Source organism: Epinephelus lanceolatus, chromosome 9, assembly GCF_041903045.1.
Source record: "Epinephelus lanceolatus isolate andai-2023 chromosome 9, ASM4190304v1, whole genome shotgun sequence".
NCBI classification, from domain to species: domain Eukaryota; kingdom Metazoa; phylum Chordata; class Actinopteri; order Perciformes; family Serranidae; genus Epinephelus; species Epinephelus lanceolatus.
In genome coordinates this window covers 5,953,491-5,975,619 of record NC_135742.1, presented here as the reverse complement: position 1 = coordinate 5,975,619, position 22,129 = coordinate 5,953,491, and the positions used below count along the sequence as shown (strand labels likewise).

Below are 22,129 nucleotides of genomic sequence, written 5' to 3'. Positions count from 1 at the left end.
CTCCGCAGAGCTGTGCGTCTGGGCCGCGCTGCTGAATGAAGCGGCTTATTGTCGGCATTAAAGGCTCTCTCTCCTATTTAGTTTAGTTCAATGGAGTTAAGCACACACATCCTGTACCATCACGGTCCGATCCGGATGCTGTACTGTGCTCCCCCCCTCCTCCTCACTCCCCACCGTCCCCCCCAAAACAGCCCATCCAGGCGGGGTTTAAACACCCAGCCGCCCTCCACCCCCCGCCACTGGGTTTCTCTTTCAGGGGCACTCGGGAGGAAATGATTAGGGCATTTCCCCGCCTTTGGACATCTGATGGCAATAATATTAGCATGCCATGTCCTTCATAGCAGTCGACACACTGTACGGGTTTAAGCCTTTCAACTGGGAGGAGATGGGCAGGAGAGAATCGATTTAAACGTGACGTCAGCGAGAACCTGGATCAACTCAGTAAAATCAATCCATCAATGGTGCTGTAAGACTGACATAAAGGAGACAGTAGAAAACATAAATGAGCCATGACCATAACATTGGAAGACACCAACTTGGATTGTTAAGGGACTGTTCTGTAATTATCAGAGGAGGGGGTGGCTGAGGTGTGTCTTCTTTTTTTTGACCCTCCCCAGAGCTACAGATATTTTTCTCTGAGCGACTAGCGGGAAATGCATGACCCTCCCTCCACCATAGTTAGTTATTAGATTTTTAAAACCTACCCTTTGAAGGAGATGAAAGCATTTGTCACATGATGTGTCCAAAGACCGTAGGAAAATTGAAAATCCAATGATAATTTAGGTTTTTGGAGATCCTGGCTATGAAAAATTGTGTAATTTTGGTGATTTTTAAAGGAAACATGCCTTCCAAATTCTGGTAAAACAAATACAAAATTTAACCATTTACATTTTTAAGAACTTCCCCTGAGCCAAAATAAAAAACAGTCCCTCTCCAGTCTTTGAAACAAACAAACTGTCCCTAAGTTGGACTGCTGAAGCCTCTTATTTGCGTCAAATAAAGTTTCACGGTTTTTTTTTTTACACAGAACACATATTGTGGTTTTTGCCCCTCATCACTTACATTCAAATAAATCTCTTAATGAGCAGAATAATCAGGAGGAATGATCACAGCAAGCAACAACTGTTTCCATGTCCATACGCACACCTGAGTATTGTTATGAGACAGACTTGAAAAATGTGAACCTGCCCTTTAACATGGGGCCTGCTGTACATTTTGAGGTGCACACCATTAATTCAAGAGCTCATCTGAAAGACTGGACTGAAAGAGCTCATCAAAACAGCTTCGTCTAAACAGCTATGTTGATATGAAATCTTAAAGGTATAGGCTATACTATGCAAGTACACTCATGCAGATGTATTCCCTCTTAATGATCACTTTTGACCTGCTAGACCTGTGTTGGCTGTGCTTATCTTCTTATTTTGTTGTGGACGTTCCTCGGTACAGGTGAAGTCTGGACTTTACAAAAAGGTAGCGACCAGGTATCAGACCATAAGCAGCATGCACCAAAGATGAAGCTATGAAAATCGCAGATGCAGGGCAAAACAACTCACAAATTTAGCGGTGCCAATCACCAAATGGACAAAGCTGGGGTTGGCTCTCACTTGCGCTGGTGATATTGTTTACAAATAGCCAAAAAGCCAAAAACTTTAAGCAAAACCTTAGAGTACTAAGCACATTGTGAATGGAGCAACTCACAAAAGGAAACTGTGACTAGAAGTAATTAGACCATTTATTGGGTTTAAACTGTAGTGCTACTGTATCCTTTAAAAAGATACACAATTGTGAAAACAAGTGATTCACATCAGACTTGTTTTGCTGCTGCCAGACAATGAAGATTGATGAAACAGTTAGAATGAGGGTGAATTCATTCAGTCAAGTGTACTGATGAATTCCTCAAGTTTTACACACCAGGCCAAAGTCTGTCATTTGATTCAGACTTTATCCTCAAATTGACTGAACAGCATAACTGTTACCAGCCCTCAGATACATGTAGGTGCCTGTTACACCTGTTAGCATGTTCCTAGTGACACTGTCATCATTAGGCTAATAGAATGATCATGACAAATTGATGACGGTGTCATGGTTTGCTTTGAATTTTGGTGGATGCAGAACCTGGCTAGTTTGTTTCAAACCATTTGAGCCTCAACTGTTGCTGCATATGAAATGTCAAACACAGAAAGATGCAACTGTGTTAACAAAAAGGCCGAATTAATTAATGCCGACTATACACCAGAAGACTGGAAAGACATTAAAAACACTGAAATCTGACCCTAGCAAACCTAAAACCTAACCCTGGAAAGTTTTTAGTCACACACTAAAAGATTTTGCAGGCTCACTATTTGCAAGACTACAACTAGATTCCTTTAGAGATTATTTCCCATCCTGCTCCTGGTGGAAAATACTACACCAAACTCCCTTTAAGAAATGCGACATATTAAAGATTCTTTACCTGTCAGCGAATACACATAACTCCAGAAACACAAGATAAAAGGCCTCATGTGTCGACAGTATTCTTGTCAATCCGGCATCAAAATAATCCATAAAGAGGAAAGTGTATTTGCTTACAAACTTTACACTTTGGATTTTGTTGTCTTAACTCGCTATCAGCCTCTGTTGATTAGGAGACTGTGGGAATGAGAGGCGAACTGTTACAAAAATAAAGCTTTCTCGCTAAAACGGTTGCTGGTTGGTGGATCAGATACACTCCAAATTTAAATACCAACTCTTGTTCACTCCAAAACACAAGTTTCTTAACCTTCTCCACAGTCCAAGAGAACAGAAACTTGCTCACGTTCTTGCACCTCTCCGGACTCCCCTCTGTCTAATTTGCAATCTCCTGTTTGGTGTTGGAGAAAGTGAAGCTATGGGTTGACAATGTTCGTGTCATTGAACTTCACTATTTGCATGAGCCAAGACTACAAACATATGATAATATCAAACATGTTTGATTTTCTAGGAATGTCACAACGAGAAAAATACTGACTTATTGAGACAGCTCTGACTGAGTTTTATGAGCACCTTACACCAAACGAACAAGTTCCCAGGAGAGCACCACAACTCCAGGAAAGTGCTTCGGTTTTATTCCAACAATAGAAATTTGTCTGACAGTGAAATTGCTTGAAAAGTTGTTTGGTGTAAGGCCAGCAGAAAGTGAAAGTGAGCTTGTTACATAAAAAAGGCTAAGTAGTCCCTTTACTATCGAAGGCCAAGTTTAGTCTGAATCCACCTCGTTACCTCATGTTGTGTATATTAGGGGCAAGTCAGGCCTCAAACTAATAAAACCATGCTTCAGTGAAAACCCCAACAGCTTAAAAGCCCAATAAAAGAAATGAAGAGGGATATAACCATTTAAATTAGACTTTATTGTGAAATCTTTACTATTTACAGACACATCATCTGTCTGGGTGAGTTCCAGCAACTTGTTTTTTTGAGGTTTGGTCTTCCACAGAGGTGAGGCACATAAAAAGTTGCATTTCATGAGCGGCACTTGCTTGTTTGTCGATCCACCGGCAGCGTAATTGGCTATTTTTTCATGTGCACATCTGCTGTTTTGATTGGTAGGTGTTCAGAGCGACTGATGCCACTTTCAGGGAGGGAGAGCAGAGCAGGATGTTTCATCACCATCACTGAGCCACATGAATGAGCTGCGGTCTGTAAATCTAAACAGCTGCAGATGAGGGTGAGATGTTCATTTGCCACCCAGCCGGTTTGAGTTCTTCCTCCCGACAGATAAAAAACAAAGCAGGGCGGATAGTGAGATAGTGAGACAGTCAGGTGGACAGCCCTCCCCCTGAGGTTAAATCTGGCATTTTAGACAGAGGTCAAAGAGGAAATGACATTCCCAACACAACCCTTGAATTTGCTTCCTTTCCTTGTTAGTCCTGTTGGTGTTGTTGAGACGACAGCAAACACAAACCTGTTTTTTCCAGAGCTGCTTTGACAAAAACAGCCCAAAATAGACATTTAAAAATGTATTTATAGACATACAACAACAAAAACACATTTGGAAGTTGGAGAAGGAGGAAATAAATTAAAAGCCACCTCCTGTCCAGCCTGTTAATCACATTGATTTTTATAGCTTTTGAAGACTTTCACAAACTGTTCATCATCATCCGAAAACAGGCCAGAACTCAGATCTACTTTAAAAAAAACCACTGACTAAGAAAACCCCAAACCAGACCCCCATTCCCCAAACCCCTGCTTTTACAGAACCAGAACCCACATCCCCATGTCACCACACATATTGTTCCAATGAGGCCAAAAAGAGTCCGATTCAGTCAAAACAGACAAACAGATGCAGCCGGTGAAACACTGCTCTGGTGAGCGGGCGGCTGAGGGATATAAGAGCTTTGTGTAAGGATGAACTCATTTGTTTAAACCCTGTAACTCTTATAGATAAATTTTAACTGAATGGATGCAGGGGACATTGGTACAGTGGGAAGCATGGCCGCCACTATGTTGGTTTAAAGGAACAGTTCAACATGTTGGGAAATAAACTGTCTGGCAGAGACTTGGATGACACAATTAAAAAATTCATGTCTAAGCATTAGATATTAAGCTACAGCCAGAAGACAGTTAGCTTAGCTTGATGGTCTGGTACAACCCCCTGAAAAAACACAATTTTGTCTTTTTCATGGTTTAACAACACATTCTCACTCCGACCTCGTCACATATCCACGTTTGGTCATGGACTTAATAAGTCCAGATACGACGTGCAAGGTACCCTGGGTGTGTTGGTTGTTGACGTTCTGGGACACGGTGTCAAGTTCTGCTTGTTACATGCATTGTCTTCTGTCAAAATACACTTCTGTTTTCACAGGAAATTTAACGTTTACATACAGTGTCTTTCAAAATAAATGCACGTGGTTCGGTTCAGGAAGAAGGAACAGGTTTTGGCTTTATAATCTTATGGGACACGAACAGCGCTCTCTCGGGTGAAAGTCGAGGTTTGTTGAACCCATCCACCATCCCTTCCTCCTGCACCACTCGGACTTCTGCTGCCTTAACTTTCGTTCTTGTCCCACTGTGTTTCCCTCTGATGCCAATGGGCGCCATTAAACTATAACAGCAACTGGCAGCTTATCATTTCAACAACTTCACGCAGTGAAACCTGGTTGGGATTAAACAAATATGATATGCCGATCGTTGAGCTTGAGAGGTGCTCATGGGTGGATTTCCCTATTTCCAGTCTTGAAGCTAAGCTAAGCTAACATGGCTTCTGGCTGTAGTGTAATATGTACCATACAGACATCTAAAGGCCTTTACACACCGAGGGCTAGGCTTGGGCAGTATCTATTTTTTCATACCTTCCTTTCTTCCTGAAATTTCACCGGGGTATATGGTATATGACGATATGAGCATGCAGCACTAACCTCCACCTCCCACCTGTGACTTTCCAACATTCTGCAAGTGCTCTTATCTTCTTCGGTCTAATAAACAATAAACTCGAGAAAATGTCAAGGAAGTAATTTTCTTACACACAATTTCCTTCTTAAACAGAAAAATACAATCATACACCCACCGACTAGCTTCATTCAAACATGACAGAAACAAAATTAATCTCACCAAAATCATCTTGGTTAGTCGTTTAGTTATTCAGTGCGCCTGTTCCATAAATAACAAACTCTGGTTTTATCAAAGTAAACCCTTAAATCACAGTTAGATGTGAAAATATGCATTTTTTGCCAGCCTGCTGTTTACAGTCCTGTAGTCTCGCTCACCTGACCTTTCTCAAGAAAAGAAAGGTCTGGCTGGGCCGACTCTCACTTTAAGATTGGAGAAAAAAATGCCCCAGCTGCTTGTATTTCTTTCAACCAATCACAATCATTCTGGGCGGTGCCACAGCAACGGTGCGCTTGCAAAAATATTGCCGGGGGGAAACAGGTTTTGGTGTAACACACCCACAAAAATATCGCCTACAGGACGCAAACCATGGCAGAAAAATGGCTACATCCCCGCAAGATCAAACACCGCAAAAGTTAGTAAAGGACGTGTTGAAAACGGTTGAAAACTGCTACACAACCGGAAGTGGTAGGGCGGAACTTCAGCGGGTGGCTCGTTCCACCCAATGAGAGGCTGATCTATGCAGCGAACTTCCGCCCACTCAGACTAACAGTCCTGTAACGTTATCCCCTGTTACACCACACTGACCTCTGGTGGCGCGTGGTGTGCACTACATACAATACATCCTCAATACAGCCTCTCTAACAACAGATTAATAGAAAGATGAGCGTCTTTATTTTTTACTGTGGTGTACTGTAATATGGTGATACTCCCCAAGCTGACTGCTGGTTATATTTTATCCTTGTGCATTTGATTTGAGATTGATATCATGAACACTTTGACACAGAACACAAGTACGCAGCGAAACACAGCAAAAAAATCAACATAATGTTTTTGGGGGAACAAGGTCGGTTTTCCTGACCTCGAGTTAAGGCATCAACCAATCATGTTGTGCAGAACCTACATCACGTCCTAACGTCACAATAATGACAGACTTGTTGCAACTGTCACAGGAATATACAGTTATTATGCGGGTGAGTATTTTGCATTTTTGTGTTGTGTATCCGTCCAGCCCGCCATGTGTAAGGGCCTTAACTCTCAGAAAGTAAATAAATATATTTCCCTCCAAACATGTCAAACTATTCTTTTTTAAAAAAAACAGTATTTTGGTTGCTCTTTATGCCATTTTTGTGAGTGACAGCTTTATAAGAAACCTGATTTTTTTGTACTTTGTTCCTTTAGTTTACATTTTCATTTGACAGCATTTTAGGAGCAATTAAAGAAATGGAGGAAAATGTTCACTGCTGAGTTAAAAGTTCATGTATGCATAAAGTGGACACAGTATTCTATGGTTGGGGACTGCACATGAATGCCTCCACAGAGCTTGTACATGTGCAGGATGTTTCTTTGTGACCAAATGGAAAAAGTGTCCCCCCCCATATGTGTCTGCAGAGTCTACAAACTAATTTCTAAACAAATAACAAAGACCCTGTAATTTGTTAGCTTATAGACATAGATAATGTTACTTGTGGTGGGGCTGATTCCTACCATGTGTTCAAACAACAAATGCAAAAAAAAGAAAATGTAGTTGAAAGGGACAAACGTTTCTAAAAGTCTTCTGTGCTTCCTAAATAATTCCTAAAGCAGGTTATTTGTAGTGTTGCCTTCCATTAAAAAATGCCATAGTGAATGACTAATATGTAAATGACAGAGCACTTTGATGTCCTGTAAAGTGTGCCTTGCATCTGGGAACATGCGGAATGCTTTAAGCCCATTACCCATTCTTCCAGTCCAATTGGAGCTACCGCAGCCTGGGGGAGGACATAAAAGCAACCCCCATCATCTTTCAAAGCTCTTACGCCTTTAATTTGTTTAGACAAACAGCCCAAAACATGCCAGGCCAAACGACGGGACGAGCCCGGGGTCCCCGAGCAGGTTCCATTCCTCCGGGAAATGCCAAATAAACTGAGCCAAACTGGGTCTTCACTGAGTGGGAGAAAAGAATTCAAAGCCAAGAAACTTCACAGTAAAATTATTCAACAGCTTTATCGGAGGGTAACGTCACAAAATCTGAAGTTGTCACACTAGTCCGTCCGCTTCTTCCTCTGGGAATCCTCCGTTTAAAGCCATTTTGTTCACTGCGGCACCTCCACCCAGATGGCATGCATGATATGAGGGCAAAAGTTTGTAAATGACTGCAGCAACTCAGTCAAATTAGAGGCTTCCAGTGCTCTCCAATATGTGCCATATGTATGAATGTGTCGGCAGCAGCCTCTGAAGCTCAGACTGTCCTGATGTTGTGGTCGTAGATGACGACATGGATGTAGAAGTCCGACGGTAGGAATGTCCTGATGGAGTCCTCACCAGGACCAGACTGGAACCCAACACAGAGTTAGAGCAGTTATTGGACAGTGTATCTACAGTCTCTAAAGGTTCATTCAGTCTACATGCACAGTGAATTTCCACCTTGCTGTGTTCTCATAAACCAGTGTTTTTGCTGTCTGTGTTTATTCACTAAGTATGTCTGAATGTGTGTTTGTGACAGTTCGGACTTATCTCAGAACTTAACAAAATGTCCTCTCTGTTCTGTCTCTTTCCTTTTCTCTTTTAAATGATTTTTTTTTTTTGTTTGAGCTAATGTCTTCAGCTCATGTGGACACATAAATGGTACCTTTCCATTAACTTTATATACATTTGCACTTCCTCTAGAATTTGCTTTACTTGCAGTCTGAACACACCTTGACACGTGAGGTTTTTAAAGCTGCATTAAGCAATCTCTAGAGCAATTACACCCAATATAGTGCAGGCTTTCCAAGCTGTTGGCGATGACCCTACTTAAAGGTTTTGTACACAACATTCAGATCATTAATATAGCAACAAACCACTATTTGCTATGTAAAGATACAGTGGAGGCCTAAGCAGAGAATGAAGTCACACTACCTCTGTGTGTTGTAATCTGAGCTTCCCTGTGTCCCTGTGTGTGAATACCACTGCCTAGCTAATTGACACTGTTCTACACTGAACTTATATGGCATCATGGTTAGTAACAACTTATAATGGCGACCCAATCGGCTGCATATCACACCAACGTTAATGGCCAGCTTTTATCGTCAGTGTCTGATGCTGCAAGTCACTGCCCAAGCGCCAGATTTCGACGACTTTGGAGTGAGATGGGTTTGATAATGCCCACTCTCTGGTTCCCCCACAGGTTAACACAATTAGCACTTTTAACTAGGGGTGACCCCGAATAGTCGATGATTCAATTAGGAGAAGTCTGATTCGACTGCCAGTCTCGCCGTCGAATCGTCGCAAAATGTGGTTATGAAACGAGACCGTACCATTCTGACTATATGGGGGTGCTCACTGCTGCTGAACATCTTGATTTGACATAGAATGTATTTGTTTTCTAGTAATTCATGATATATAGCCTATTTTGATATAAACATCAGCCTAATTTCTGTTAATAAAAAATTGAAAATGACACGTGTTTAATCAGTAGGCATAATCATTACTACGCATGAATAAATCACCCAGTTGCTCGATCCAAATAAGCTGAGGTGAGTGAGTGTGCTGCAGGACCATCAGAGCAGCATCGAGGCCTACGGTGATTTACGGTGGCGGAGCGCATAAACAAACACTTTGGAGGAGGTATGTGCTCTCAAATCAAACTTTTTTGAAGGATTATTCGTTTACCTGAAGTGTCTTGAAATGAATTTCACCGCTGATTGTTTTCTTGATAGACTCTGATTTTTTTATTTGGTTACTTTTTTCCCGACGTGGCCAAACAATTGAGAGCGGTGACGCACGGTCCGTGTGGATGAACTTGTATGAACCTGAGTTGATTAATGAAGTAACTTGAAGTCAGAAAGAAGGAAAACTGTTTCTAAACCTTTTGATGATGTTTTTGGATGTTTATTTGTGAATGAAATGGCAAGTTCTGACGAGTCAGAAAGGACTCCTGTTAAAGACATGGATGAGGCTGCAGCGCGTCTGCGCTCATCTAGAGCATCATACCTTGATGAAGTGAAAGGAATAAAGATAAAGATAAAATGATAAACCTTTTACTTTTATTATCACTATCTTATTATGCCAACTGAAGAATTAAATTTGTTTATTTGGGTGTTATAGCTCTTTTCTCTGGAGCAGAAACTGACGCAAATGAGCTCATTAATCAATGAGGGGGGAAACAACATGATTCGATGATTAGTAATGATTAGTAAGGATAAATCTGTCAAATCAGATTCAACTATGAAAATTCTTAGTTGGGGAAACCCCTACTTTTAACACTGTTGTCGTTTTACAGTTAGCTGCTAGCCACAGGCTCAGACATCTCCATGTTGAGAACCATGTGCAGGCAATCTTGGCTTAGCTTCTGCATCAATGCCGCCCCACTGTGTGATTTTAGATTGTGTGCCGGCATTCTGGGAGCAAAATAGGCATAATGGGTGTGGCGTAACACGTCAGTGTCTGCCTCTAGTGTGGTATACAACAGATGTGTCGAGCAGTCCTTTGTTAACAATAACAATGGCAAAACATGACAATAACAATCATTTACCATCCCTGTTATATGGCGGTTGATCTCGTCCTCTGCTCAAAGGGTAAGGAGCTCCCATACCTCATTGTCTACACAGTTTGTGGACATTTTCAGGAGCTGTTCTTCTTTGAGTTTGCTGCTAACTGCTACTGGCTGCTTTTTAAATCTCTGGCAGTGGGTCGCACGCATAACACTTCGTCAAAATGTCACACCTGTCCCATGTTTGGTCCTGTCCTACCAGCTGTCCCTTTTACACAGACATCAATTCAGCATTGTTGCTACATCGGCTACCAGCTTAAAGGACAACTTCGGCTAACAACTCCGTCCTGTGAACGCACCTTTTCTACAGGTTGAAAAGGCAGAGGAATGGCGCGACATTCCCACCTTGAACAGGCTGTGTAAAAGGGACTCTAGGTACACTCTGAATGCTGTATACAGCTCTTTTAAAAATGAAATATACACGTCACTAAGGGTGGTCCAGAGACATGGCTGCATCATGGCTATTTCTTTTATACTCATATGTGCAAACTGTTTAATGTTTGTAGTGTACAGTGTGTTTACTGAGCTTGTTTACTGTAAACAGCTGCCTATGGTTTTATATGGTTGGTCAATGAGAGACATGACACTCAACTACACCGTGCATGTTTAACTGGAGAACCAGAACTATGAGCTAAAAGAAGCTAAAAGCTACAGAGCTGCAGAGTTGGTGTTGGTTCTCAGTGGGTTTGGAGCTACAAACGACACCTTTGTCATTACAAACAATCATTAGATTCAATGTTAACGTTTAAATTTTAAAAGCTGCCATAGATAAAGTCTGTAAGTTCTTAAACAAAACCTCAGGTGTCCAGAATGCATGTCTTTAAAAGAGGAGGTGTCAGTGACCGTGACAGTGACTGTAATTGTTAATTTTCCAAGATGTTTTGCGTTACTGTGAATATCAAACCTGACACGGCCCCACCGCTAAGATGTGAAGCCGCTACCAGCTGGGAACATTTATTCAAGGCTAAGTGTGTCAAAGGCTTCTAGTGGGAGTGGATCCATAGCCAACCATTACACTCAATTTACACTTTTACCTCAAACACACTTGTGGGTGTCCTAATAAGTGAAGCAGTCTTCCTTTGCAAGTTCAAAAGAGCGTCAATAAAAATAGACCAATAAAAAAATGACGCATTCAAAGAAAATAGGAAACGCTGGGTAAACTCAATGATAAGCAGCTATTTTTACGGTAACCAAAATGTGTCATTAACACTCACGTCATCTGACTTTTACTTTGAATCAAGCTGGTGTCACAGCTAAAATATGACAATCCTCCACCCCCCAACCCACTTTCTGGCTGGGACAGAACAAGCGGTCACAGTATGACAAAGGCAGAAAAACAAATAAGCCACCCAAAATGAGTTGATGTGAGCATTGATTTTGGAAGGTTCCGCTGCGGAGCTGCGGCCACATGAGCAGCTAGTGAGCTCATGGTGGGTTAAAAGCCGGATGGTTCTGCGCTGCTCCGTGTCGAGCCAATCTGGGCTGAGCTGAGCTGAGCTGGGTTCTGGGCACACGGGTGGTTTGCTGTGTCTGGCTTCCTATGCCTTCTCTTGTGTTTTTAATAGACAGCCTGGTCGGGGCGGTGCTCGACCGCAGCTAGAACACTGTGCTGCCATTTTGGCGCTTGGCCTCAAAAACGCAGTCCCCACAGCTCTGTCTGCAATTTCAAAATAGTTCAGCCCCACACCAACTACTTCCCTACCCCCCAGCAAAGAGGGGAACTGGAGAGAAAAAAAACACAGTCTGTCAGTCGTTATTCCTCCAGGACCCCTGTCGGACTGTGAGTGTGGAGGAAGCACCTGTCTCGACCCCTTGATCCTCCATTCTTTGTGCAGGTGGAAAGCAAATATCTTTCCCTCCCACTGATTTCTTTTTCTCTCTTTCTGTCTTTCCAACTGATTCTCTTGTAGTGTGGAGTCTGTAGTGTCGGAAAATCACTGATATCTGACGTTTATTAAGACTTGCTAACAATTAAAGTTGGCAGAGAGGTGAAAAATTACTTTTAATCTCTTCAATTGATGGTTAAAACCGTCAATGAGTATTGAATGCAACAAAAGGCTCATGGCCGTTCTAGACAAACAGGATGTTGTGGGTGCATGGCAAGTTAGTCACCTGAGCCACGAGGCAAACAAGATTAGTTTCTAAAGAAGTCCCTGCATGGTGCAGCGAAAAGGCTTTGAAAAGAGGTTTCAGCCCCATAGCCTTTTAGCTTTCCTGGGACATTTTTACAGCCATGGAACAGGTGAACTGATCTAATTAGCAGCAACATTTGTCTCCCCAGGGCTTAAAAACAAAGGACAACAACAACAACAAACCTACCAAGGGGTCCACATTAAGGATCTTCTTGTCCCTTTTGTTCTTGAAGAGAAGGCCGTTAGGGTCGTCATAAATCACCTCGAAGTTAGGGCTGGAGTTGGACGTGGACACCTGTGTCTTCCAGTTGTAGTAGCTGTGGAGAAAAGGCAACAGTAATTGTTGGAAGACTGAGGTGAGGACATTTTTGAAGCTTAAAAGTGCTTTCAAACAGTGAGGGGTTACTCAATACAAAAGTACAGTGGAGGCCATGCTCCCTCCTTCTTTAAGGAGCACATATTTTTGGGAAGAATCATTTGCAAAGATTGTGTTTTGCTGTTTTTAAAAATGACTGAAAGTTGCCAAGTATAGTAAGGTAAGTACATGGCACACTAGTTTTGTGTTGCACTGGCTGTGCTGCCCGGCCATTTGGTTTGTATTTGTGGGCCCACACACACATATTGCTTAAGAGAACACATTTGAAACCCATGTATTTCAGTGAAACAATGCAGCCCATATTTTTTTGATGTAAGATGAAAATAGTTGAAAACAGGTCAGACTTGGAAGACCTATATGATCCAGGAAAGCCAAATCTGTACTGCTGCTTATGTTGCATTCTGTCTTGCTCTCTGTTGCGATGCATGTAGTGTCTCTTTTTTAAGGTTTCATGGTCTAAACAGAGCTTCACATATATGCATTATGGATGGATGATGAATGACATACACAACAACCCTACTTGCAGAAATTTGTATCTGAAATGCTCCAAACACACAGCAAGTCAAATCCTTAACAGCCACTTAATTTCTTGGAAACAAGCATCAAGACTTTAATTTTAGGTTGGGCTGTGACTGGCTAATAACATGACTGCACCTTAACACAGATCCCCCACCCAAAAAGTTGTTTGTCGATGGTTGAGACTTGGGTCCAATCAGGCTCCCAGGAAGTGAGCCGGGCTTTGAATCCAATTTTCATCCTGGCCAAACAGTGGTACTGGAATTTCCAGGGTCAATCGTGTGATGCCATTAGGCCTAAACAGACTTTTTCCCATAGAATTTCACTGGAAATGAGACGTCTTTAAATCGGTGGATACACTTTTTTGAGCGTCACAACACCCGCAAAATGACTTGTCTCAGTATCAAGATTTACTCCATTTGGTCCAATAACATTTAGAAAAAATGAGGCTGTCTATAATGCATAAATCAGCAATGTTGGTGTAACGTTAGCTAGCTAGTTTAGCTACCGAGACATGAGCATATTACTGGTGATTTTTTTTTGTGCTTGTTATAAAGAAAAGGACCATATTCAATCAATACAGCATTAAACCAAGGTAATATGATAGTAATTGTATTTTTTAATTTTCATAAAGTGCTGCAGGGATGGCTTTTTTTGTATGCCGACATGGAAGTTAGTGTTGCCCTGAATACCTTATCAAAAGGCCTATGGGATTTTTCCACTGGATTAATTATTGCAGACAATAAGCTCCGTGGCAAAGAAATGTTTTTGGTACTTACATTGTTGTTCAGCAAGATAATCTTCACAAATGAACATTTTTGAAGCATAAATGCATTCACCAGAAGTAAAAAGCTAACGTTAGGTTTCAAATGACCTACGCTATGGTCACATCAGTTAACATCACCGCCATGACGAGGCTGCAAAGACACATAAAGTATTCAAAATTCAAACGTAGGGTATGGACTGATGTGTTTTATGTCTTAAAACAAACTTGAAAGTCTCTTAAGCTTGTGTTAACCACAGACCTTATTTCAGGTATCTAACCAAAAAACACTTCAAAAAACCCACTGACTTTGAGATGAGAGAATTTGCAGCGCTAAAATGCTAACTCATTTTCGTGTGTTAGGACTCATTCCAGGGGTTAAAGCAAGAAAAAATTTTGTGCCTGAAATGTGGAGCACGGAAGATTTGTGTGCCTGAAATCTGAAATCTTTTCCAGAGCGGGGGGCTTGGTGTTGCGGTCACAAAATGAAGAAATAGAAATGTATGTGTTGCAAAGGAATGTGTTTATTATCAAAACTAATAAAAAGATTATAGCTTTAGTAGTTACTTTTCAGATTAAACTTTTATAGCATAATGAGTTTATAAATAAAGATTAAACTTTCAGTGGTTACCAGACTTTTTGACTTATAGCTCCTACAGTACATCTCTTTTTTGCCTTGGTGCTATTTATTTTTTAGAAAATTGTATCACACTTGATGCGAATTAAACAGGCAGTTACGTCGAAATTTCGCCTCTGGGCAAGCATGTCATCATTGAAATGGATCATATAATGTTGTGGTGGTGACTTTAAAACTTCAGCATAGACGACTTTTATTGCAACTTACTGGAGCCTCTCCCGCTCTGTCTGTGCTCTGTGTCTCAGTGTGACATGATGTGAAAGCATGCACAGGCATCAGTGCTGATTGGCTATCACGTGCCGTGTAACCAATCAGAGGGGGCTGTAGGCGGGACATTGTCACAGTGTGTTCACACCGGGCGCGAGGCGAATTTTTCACGCGATAAGATCACATACAAAGTCAATGTAAACACGCGAATAGACGCAAATTTGTGCCGGTGATGCGAATGATGCGAATGGCGCGACGCGAATGATGCGAATGATGTGACGCCAATGGAGCAAACACGCGAAATTCGCGTCATTCGCCTCTTCGCGCAAGTTCAAAATATTGAACTCGAGCGAAATATTCGCTTGATGCTGTGTCGGAGCAGCCTATCAGCGTTGAGATTTTCCTGTCGTCACTGACGTGCTGCTGCCGTTGTAGTAAACAACATTCATTCAGGCGACATGTGACTCGCCAGATACAGTGAATATTTATTGATTTTCACACGCAAAAAACTCACCGGAGACAGATGGATATTTATTTTGGTGCTAATATTCAATGCAGGCTCCACTTCACCGACGGCGACTGGGATGCTCGCCCTCACTGCAGGTGTCTGGGTTATGGAGAACACAGGTAGCCTTCACACACTTCTCTGCCATATCTGGATGGACCTCAATGGTCAACAACTGCCCCGTGTTGTTCCGAAAATGGAGGACAAGCTAATAATAGCTGTTTGTGGCCACCCTGAGCTTTATGACGTTACGTCCTCAAATTATAAGCTTCGGACCAAGAAAGACCTGGTGTGGAGGAAAGTGAGTGAGGAGGTCGGTCTGCCTGGTAAGTTTTGAAAATTGATTCCAACTATCGGCTGTACGTTTCTATCAACAAAGTTAGCACTAGCATTAGCCCCAGTTAGCACAACCGATGCAGCTTGCTTTCCGGCCGGCATACTTGTCTGACTTAACTGTTACACTGTTACTCGCGCGAATGACTTGCGTGAATGTCGCGAGTAAAAACAAATATTCCAGCGGTCAAACTCGCGCGAGTAGAGCGAGGCGAATATTTTACTCGTGCCCGGTGTGAACACACCGTTACAAGCCCAGCCCAGGCAGGGAGGGAGATGGCTGTATTAGAGCCAAAGGAGCGAGTTTAAAAATACATTTATTTGATCAGTTATCGATAAAAAAACCATCCGATGCCGATTATGGTAAACAGTAGGTTGTGTTTACTTGCACACTGTGTGCCTAAATCATTTTCCCGGTTCGCACATATATATATATATATTTTTAGGGGCAAATGCGAGTGAAATGCTCGTACTGTAGAGCACTTCTGCTCGTGCCGGACAGAAAATTCGCCACGCCGGAAATCCGGCGCTGTGCCAGAGAACTTTAACTCTATTAACGCGGAAAATACATTTGTGGGTTTGTTTTGTTGCCTGCACAGTCATCTTGCTACTGATTCCTCTCAAGTCGGTTAGCAGCGTGTCTCCAAAAAACCTCCGTTAAGAGAGTCATGTAGCCCTAACACATCTCTCTACCTCTCTATCCCAACAAGAATCGGGGCACCCTACCTTTAGAGGTGAATATGCAAAAGAGTAACGGCTAAGTGGCAGGAGCAAGGGGTGTACAGGCATTGAAACTACTTCATTGCATTTCAATTCCAAATGTTTGCGCATAAGAACAGTGGACAGAATTATTTTGTTCTTCATAAGTTAAAAAGATTTTAAAAAAATAATGTGGTAAGAATACAAATATGTTTCGCATGCACTCTCAAGATGCTCAGTGGTAGTAGCGTGTTCTACCTGACCGTTTGGCGTTCTGCTTTTCCGTAACATTTATAGGCTCACGCAGCACGAAGCTTTAAAACGACACATGAACACCATATTAAGGTCATGACTTTGCATGTTTCATGGAGGACAGGAAAACTTCACGGATTACAGAGCATCAAATGATCATTGTTATCATATCAATATTTAACAGCAGGTTATAAAAGAACAGGAGGAAAAGGAAGGAAAAGAAAGCAACCTGCAGTGCAAAGTATCTTTTGTAAGAAAGGCATAAGGTTAAAATCTGTTTCCAATTTGATCGCGAGGGCGCTGTGTTGGAGTTCGCCAAGCCAGGCATTAAAGTAAAGCTGTGGCTAATAAGCAATTGAAACCAAAGAAAGGGTTGAATTCCAAAATAAATGACCGATTAATTTACAGCATCCGATTGGATCATGCTCTGCTTTTAGGTTTTCTGTTATTTTTGATACAGCAGAGCGATGGTGTGTAACTTTGTGACAGAGTCAAAGGGACAAAAATGGTTTGACCTTCAGGTTACATTAATATATCTAGCATGTGCATCTATTTCAGGATGTGATTGATTAACACTTGATATTACGCAATCAGAAAGTGTTTATCCCTGTCAGTTCAATCTTTAACCCACGACTCCTCAGGCAGTTTGCTGAAGGCAACATGTTTGTTGAGGAAAAGAAAAACATCCACAGCAGCTTGACATTTACTGCGTAAAATTGGCAGATGGTTTCCGTGTTGATGTGAAATATGAGGCTGGTTGGAAGTTGAAGCATCTCATTAAGGTGGTGTTGAATACTGCATTGTTCCCAAGTTAAGTTTGGATTTAGCACAACTTCTCAGCTGAGAGAAGCCAGGCATGGAACCCAAAGATACTAATCATTGGTTTAACTTTGTTAAAGGGACAGTTCACCCCAAAATCAAAAATATATGTTTTTCCTCTTACCTGTAGTGTTCAGTCAGATCAGTCTAGATTTTTATGGTGTAAAGTGTTGAGTGTTGGAGGTATTAGATGTAGACATGTCTGCTTTCTCTAAAATATATGGAACTAGATGGTACTCAGGTTGTGGGGCTCAAAACGTCAAAAAAACAAAAGAAAAAACAAAAACAAAACAAACCTTTCTTTCTTTCGACTGAGCTACACCTGCCAATCGTATAACCACACAGAAGGAAGCGTGCATCTACTCACGGAGAGGCTCATGTTTGTGTCAGCACGAGATGTAAACATTAATGGCGTGCTCCTCGGCTAAGCTGTAACGTTAGCTAGCTCAGTGGTGCTAGGTGTGCTAGTAGTAGATGTATGCTTCCTTCTGTGTGGTGATACAGTTGGCAGGAGTAGTTCAGTTGAAAGAAATATGTTCCTGCATCTACTGGTAGCTCACCTAGCACCACTGAGCTAGCTAACGTTACAGCTCAGCCGAGGAGGATGCCTTAATGTTCACATCTCGTGCTGTCATGAACACAAGCCTCTTGCCATGAGTAGATGCACACTTCCTTCTGCGCAGTGATACAGTTGATGGGTGTAGTGTGGTAGTAAGTCAATAGTTCCGACATGAAACTGCTCACAACAAGGTCTGTGGATTATCTTGAGTAACAGGGTCAGGATTTTTTGAAAGAGACATTGCTGTTGAGTTGTTCAAATGAATTTTTTTGGCGCTTTGAAGACCATTAGCTGAGTGCCATCTACTTCCCCTACATAGGGAAGAAGGCAGACTGATATCTAGATAGATAAACAGCACTACATGAAAGAGAAAATAAAAATGATTGAATGAATAGGTGTACTGTTCCTTTAAAAATGCTAAATTAATATTTAATGTGGCCAAATTGATTAAGTGCTGGTTAGCGTTCCTTAGTGTTCACTTTGTTTCAGGTTGGTTCAGATTTATTTGGAGCATCATCAAACAAATTTGTATTGTACAAATTGTTATTGTTATGCTATGGTTCTTGAATGTGTTCAATTCAATTCAATTTAATAGAAATTTATTTATCTCAAAGGAATTTCTTGTGCCAGAGAATGCTTCAACAGCTACTTAGTAACACTAAGTACAGTAACCACAATTCAACGTTCACAACCAGTCACAACCAGAGCAACCAGTGGGTTCCTCGGGTTAGGGTCACTCAGTGGGCCCAGTTTTAGAAACAACTGACCTATGGCTAAGCCACACCCCCTCCACTCACTCGGACAAACTATCAACATTCAGTGACCGGCGCTATGGCAGGTGTCACAGTACACGGCATTTCACAGGAGGCAATTTATGATTTTTGGGAACATAACGATCAGATGTCATTGAGAAGTAACCAAAAGGGCCTAAACTACGCACTGGAGGGATATATTCATCATTTTATTGTTGAGAAGGTCGATGAAAAGCTTAAATTACAAGCCAAAATTTACAGGTCACAGTGTACGCTTGTGAACCGCATCTCGTTGCCGTCACCATCAAAGACGACAAGTTAAAGTGCCACTGAAGTTAAGGTTTTTGGCTCAGAATAGGAGAAAAGGATAACGGCCTTTTTACCATCTTTACCAAGAGTGTCTCTCCGTTAGTTTGGTGCTACAGTATTTACACTGAATCATTCAGCATAACGTTTGCCAACCTTTGTTATCTCTGCCATTACAGATAAGTTAATGAAGCTAAGCTCCAGAAGTTAACGTTAGCTTAACTAGAGCCCTTTGGACAACAGCTAACAATGATGTACGATCACCAAAGTACAAAACTAGAACAAAATAGGCTAATGAACTCCCAGCAAACAAGGTGACATGATGAACAACGCAGCTGGGAGCTAACGTTAGGCTAACTTTAGCTAACGTTAGCTAGAGATGTTAAAGATAACTTTATATTTCTTTCCAGCAAAGTGACAATATGTTGCCTCAAACACAATGTTGACTTACCTTAGAACAGATGTAGACATCATTGTTAATCTTATTCACGTTGAGTTGATGTTGTGGTCTAACGTTACCACACAACTTTATCCAAAGGAGACACTTTTCTCGGTTGAGATGTGGTTTAAATTGTAAAAAATACACCTGGTCGCCCAGCCTCTCAGGATACCTTGTATCAGAGTTTGACCATTTTTAAACTTCAAATCTCCAAAAAAGCTCATAAAACCGAACAAAACTGACTTTCTGTAATGCATTTCAATGGACGTCCAGGCAGAGAATGTCCGAGTGTATGGGAATGGCTATACGCACTGTGATTGGCTCATCGCATTTGAGGGCGGGACTTAGCCATAGGTCAAATGAATATCAAATATCTGGTGAAATACACAAATATACAAGATAGAAGTGTTTTCAAGTAGCAAAAGCTACTAGTGCCTAATATAGTAATGATAGGAGTAAGAGAGGTAAGAATTGTTTTTGTGTGAAGCACTATGATACTTCTTGTGAAAATTGTTATACAAAAACATATTATTATATTAACCTTTACCCCTATTGATATTTTCAATTTAAATTAAAAGTGCCATATGTAATTCTGGATAAAGATAGTTGATCGTTGAGTTTCATTCTCAGGTCGTCAAATACAGATGCCTTGGGTTGGTGGTTCGTTCTGACAACAAAGCCAAGGTCGTCTGTATTTGACAACCTAAGAATTAAATTCAACACTCTGCTATCTTTCTCCAAAATTGCACACTGGACCTTTAAGGTCTTAGAAAGAGAGGCATGCTAAGTTTTTTTATACATGCAAACTGATAAAAACCAACAAAAGCCTCAATTACCAAACTGTGGTAATGTCTTTATACCAAGTAATAAGTGAAATATAAGCCTTGCTTCTTATAGAGTTGCGCTCTTCAGGCAGCAGTGACCATTTCCAGTGGTTCTCATCATTAACTGTTTACATCATAGTAACACAACTCCACATGTCACACTCTGAGGCACTGAAGGTTGCTCCAGCGAGCCTCGGCTGTTTCCCAGCAGCAGTTTGTGGTCCAAGAACAAAGTTGGACCTCAGGGAGGAGGCTCAGTGTAAATCTAGGAAGAGCTATGTTATGCTGGGGGCCGAGTGGGCCAAAGCTGCAGCAGCAAGTTATAAATATGGGACCGTAACAAAATGGAGAGGTGCCAGCATGCTGCAGGTTATATTTCCCTTGCTGTGATGCTTAACTGGAGCCAATAGATGATGAACAGCAGGTTTAAAGTATTAATGACCCACACTGTGTAAAATACATCTCAAAATGTTTACATTTACATTGTGAGACCTCTGCGATCTTTGAAATATTTTGGCTGTTTGGCTGGTGTCAAGATGTGTTCTGCAGGATCTGTTTCAGAGCTAATCTCTAGTGGCACATAAAACCTGTTTGCAAATACCCGTTTGCATTTGAGCCATAAAAATATTTTCTGACTGCAACATATTAAGCCTGCTTGCTACAGATTACAAGCAAACATATAGTACAAGCAATATAAAACTTACCCATGTGGCCTTTCCAAAACCCACAGACCCCCATGCAATTTTGGGAAATGTAAATACATATTTTTGCAGAATGGTCTGTTTTTGATAGCTATGAAAAGGGAAAGGTATTCTAGCCAATCACAAGAGGGACTGACTTTACTGCTGGTGATGTGGCAATATGGTTATCCTGGATTGGCCACTTGTCATATTGCTAAAGACAGTTATTCAGAACAAGAGGAAAGGAACAATCTCAATGTGAGCCTCTGGAGACTTGCACCAAGACTCTTGACACAGAGACCCAGATCCAACTCCTGACAGAAAAGTGCATTTAGGTTGTGTCCAACTCCTCTTTTGCTAGTTTAACTGCACATAATCTGGGTAAACAATAAGGCACATAGGGCAAAGGGTTGTATTTGGTCCTTTAATTAATCATAGGTGTGTTTTTTCATCTCCAAGCCCAGTGTGTCTGTACCAGGTGCACTGATTACACGGCAGATTCGGCAAAAGAGAAGTGAGCTGTTCTCTGTGGCAGCAAATATAATGGGACATTTAAGCAGCAAAACTAAAAACTATACTTATAAACATGACAGAGGAAACTGAACTTAACTTTTAGCTTCAGAAATAATCAAAGAAGTCACTGCCATTCATGTGTTAATGCGCACAGCATGTCTCTCTTTATGGGGAGATGGACAGCAGCTCTACAGCTCTTCTCTGATCTCTGCTATATTTACATTTTACAGAATGTCGTTAAAATTTTCCTCATTAATGATGTATTATTTCATCCACCCACAACCCATCTGCATGTCCCTGTGTGTGTAACAAGCAGACTGTACGTGCGTTGTGAACCAGCATATGTAGACTCAACTTACTATCATAATAATGCAGCCTTTAAATAGCACAAAAATACTGCGCCATTCTGACTTTAGACCAGGTTTTTGGTGGCGAATGGCGCAATCGCTTTCTGCTGCCTCAAAATAACAACACACCAACAATGTGTCTGACCACACGTCATTCTGAGACCTACATGTCCATGAGCACACACAGAGGCACTCATACATTTGCTTTTTACACAACGTGGCCACTGGCCATGAAATTGACAATTGTCGGTCCAAAACTAGCAATGACAGTTGTGATGCACACTGCTTTGTGCCAAATGTAAGCTTGAGCAGTGGTTCCCAACTGGTGGGTCCCAGTCCAAAAGTGGGTCACAGGTACATTCTGAATGGACTGCAAGTGACTTGCAATCGTG

General features: G+C 41.5%; 1 protein-coding gene across 1 annotated transcript in view; it reads right to left on the bottom strand.

Annotated features, from left to right (window-relative positions):
• Window positions 1-3,409: 3,409 nt before the first annotated feature.
• cfap299 (cilia and flagella associated protein 299) overlaps window positions 3,410-22,129 on the bottom strand; it is a 130,729-nt gene continuing 112,009 nt past the window's right edge. The window contains exons 5-6 of the mRNA XM_033620613.2: window positions 12,398-12,527; window positions 3,410-7,879 (exon numbers count right to left, since the gene is read on the bottom strand). Coding sequence (XP_033476504.1) covers window positions 7,787-7,879; window positions 12,398-12,527 — 223 coding nt within the window. The 3' untranslated portion in view covers window positions 3,410-7,786. The remainder of the gene's footprint in view (window positions 7,880-12,397; window positions 12,528-22,129) is intronic.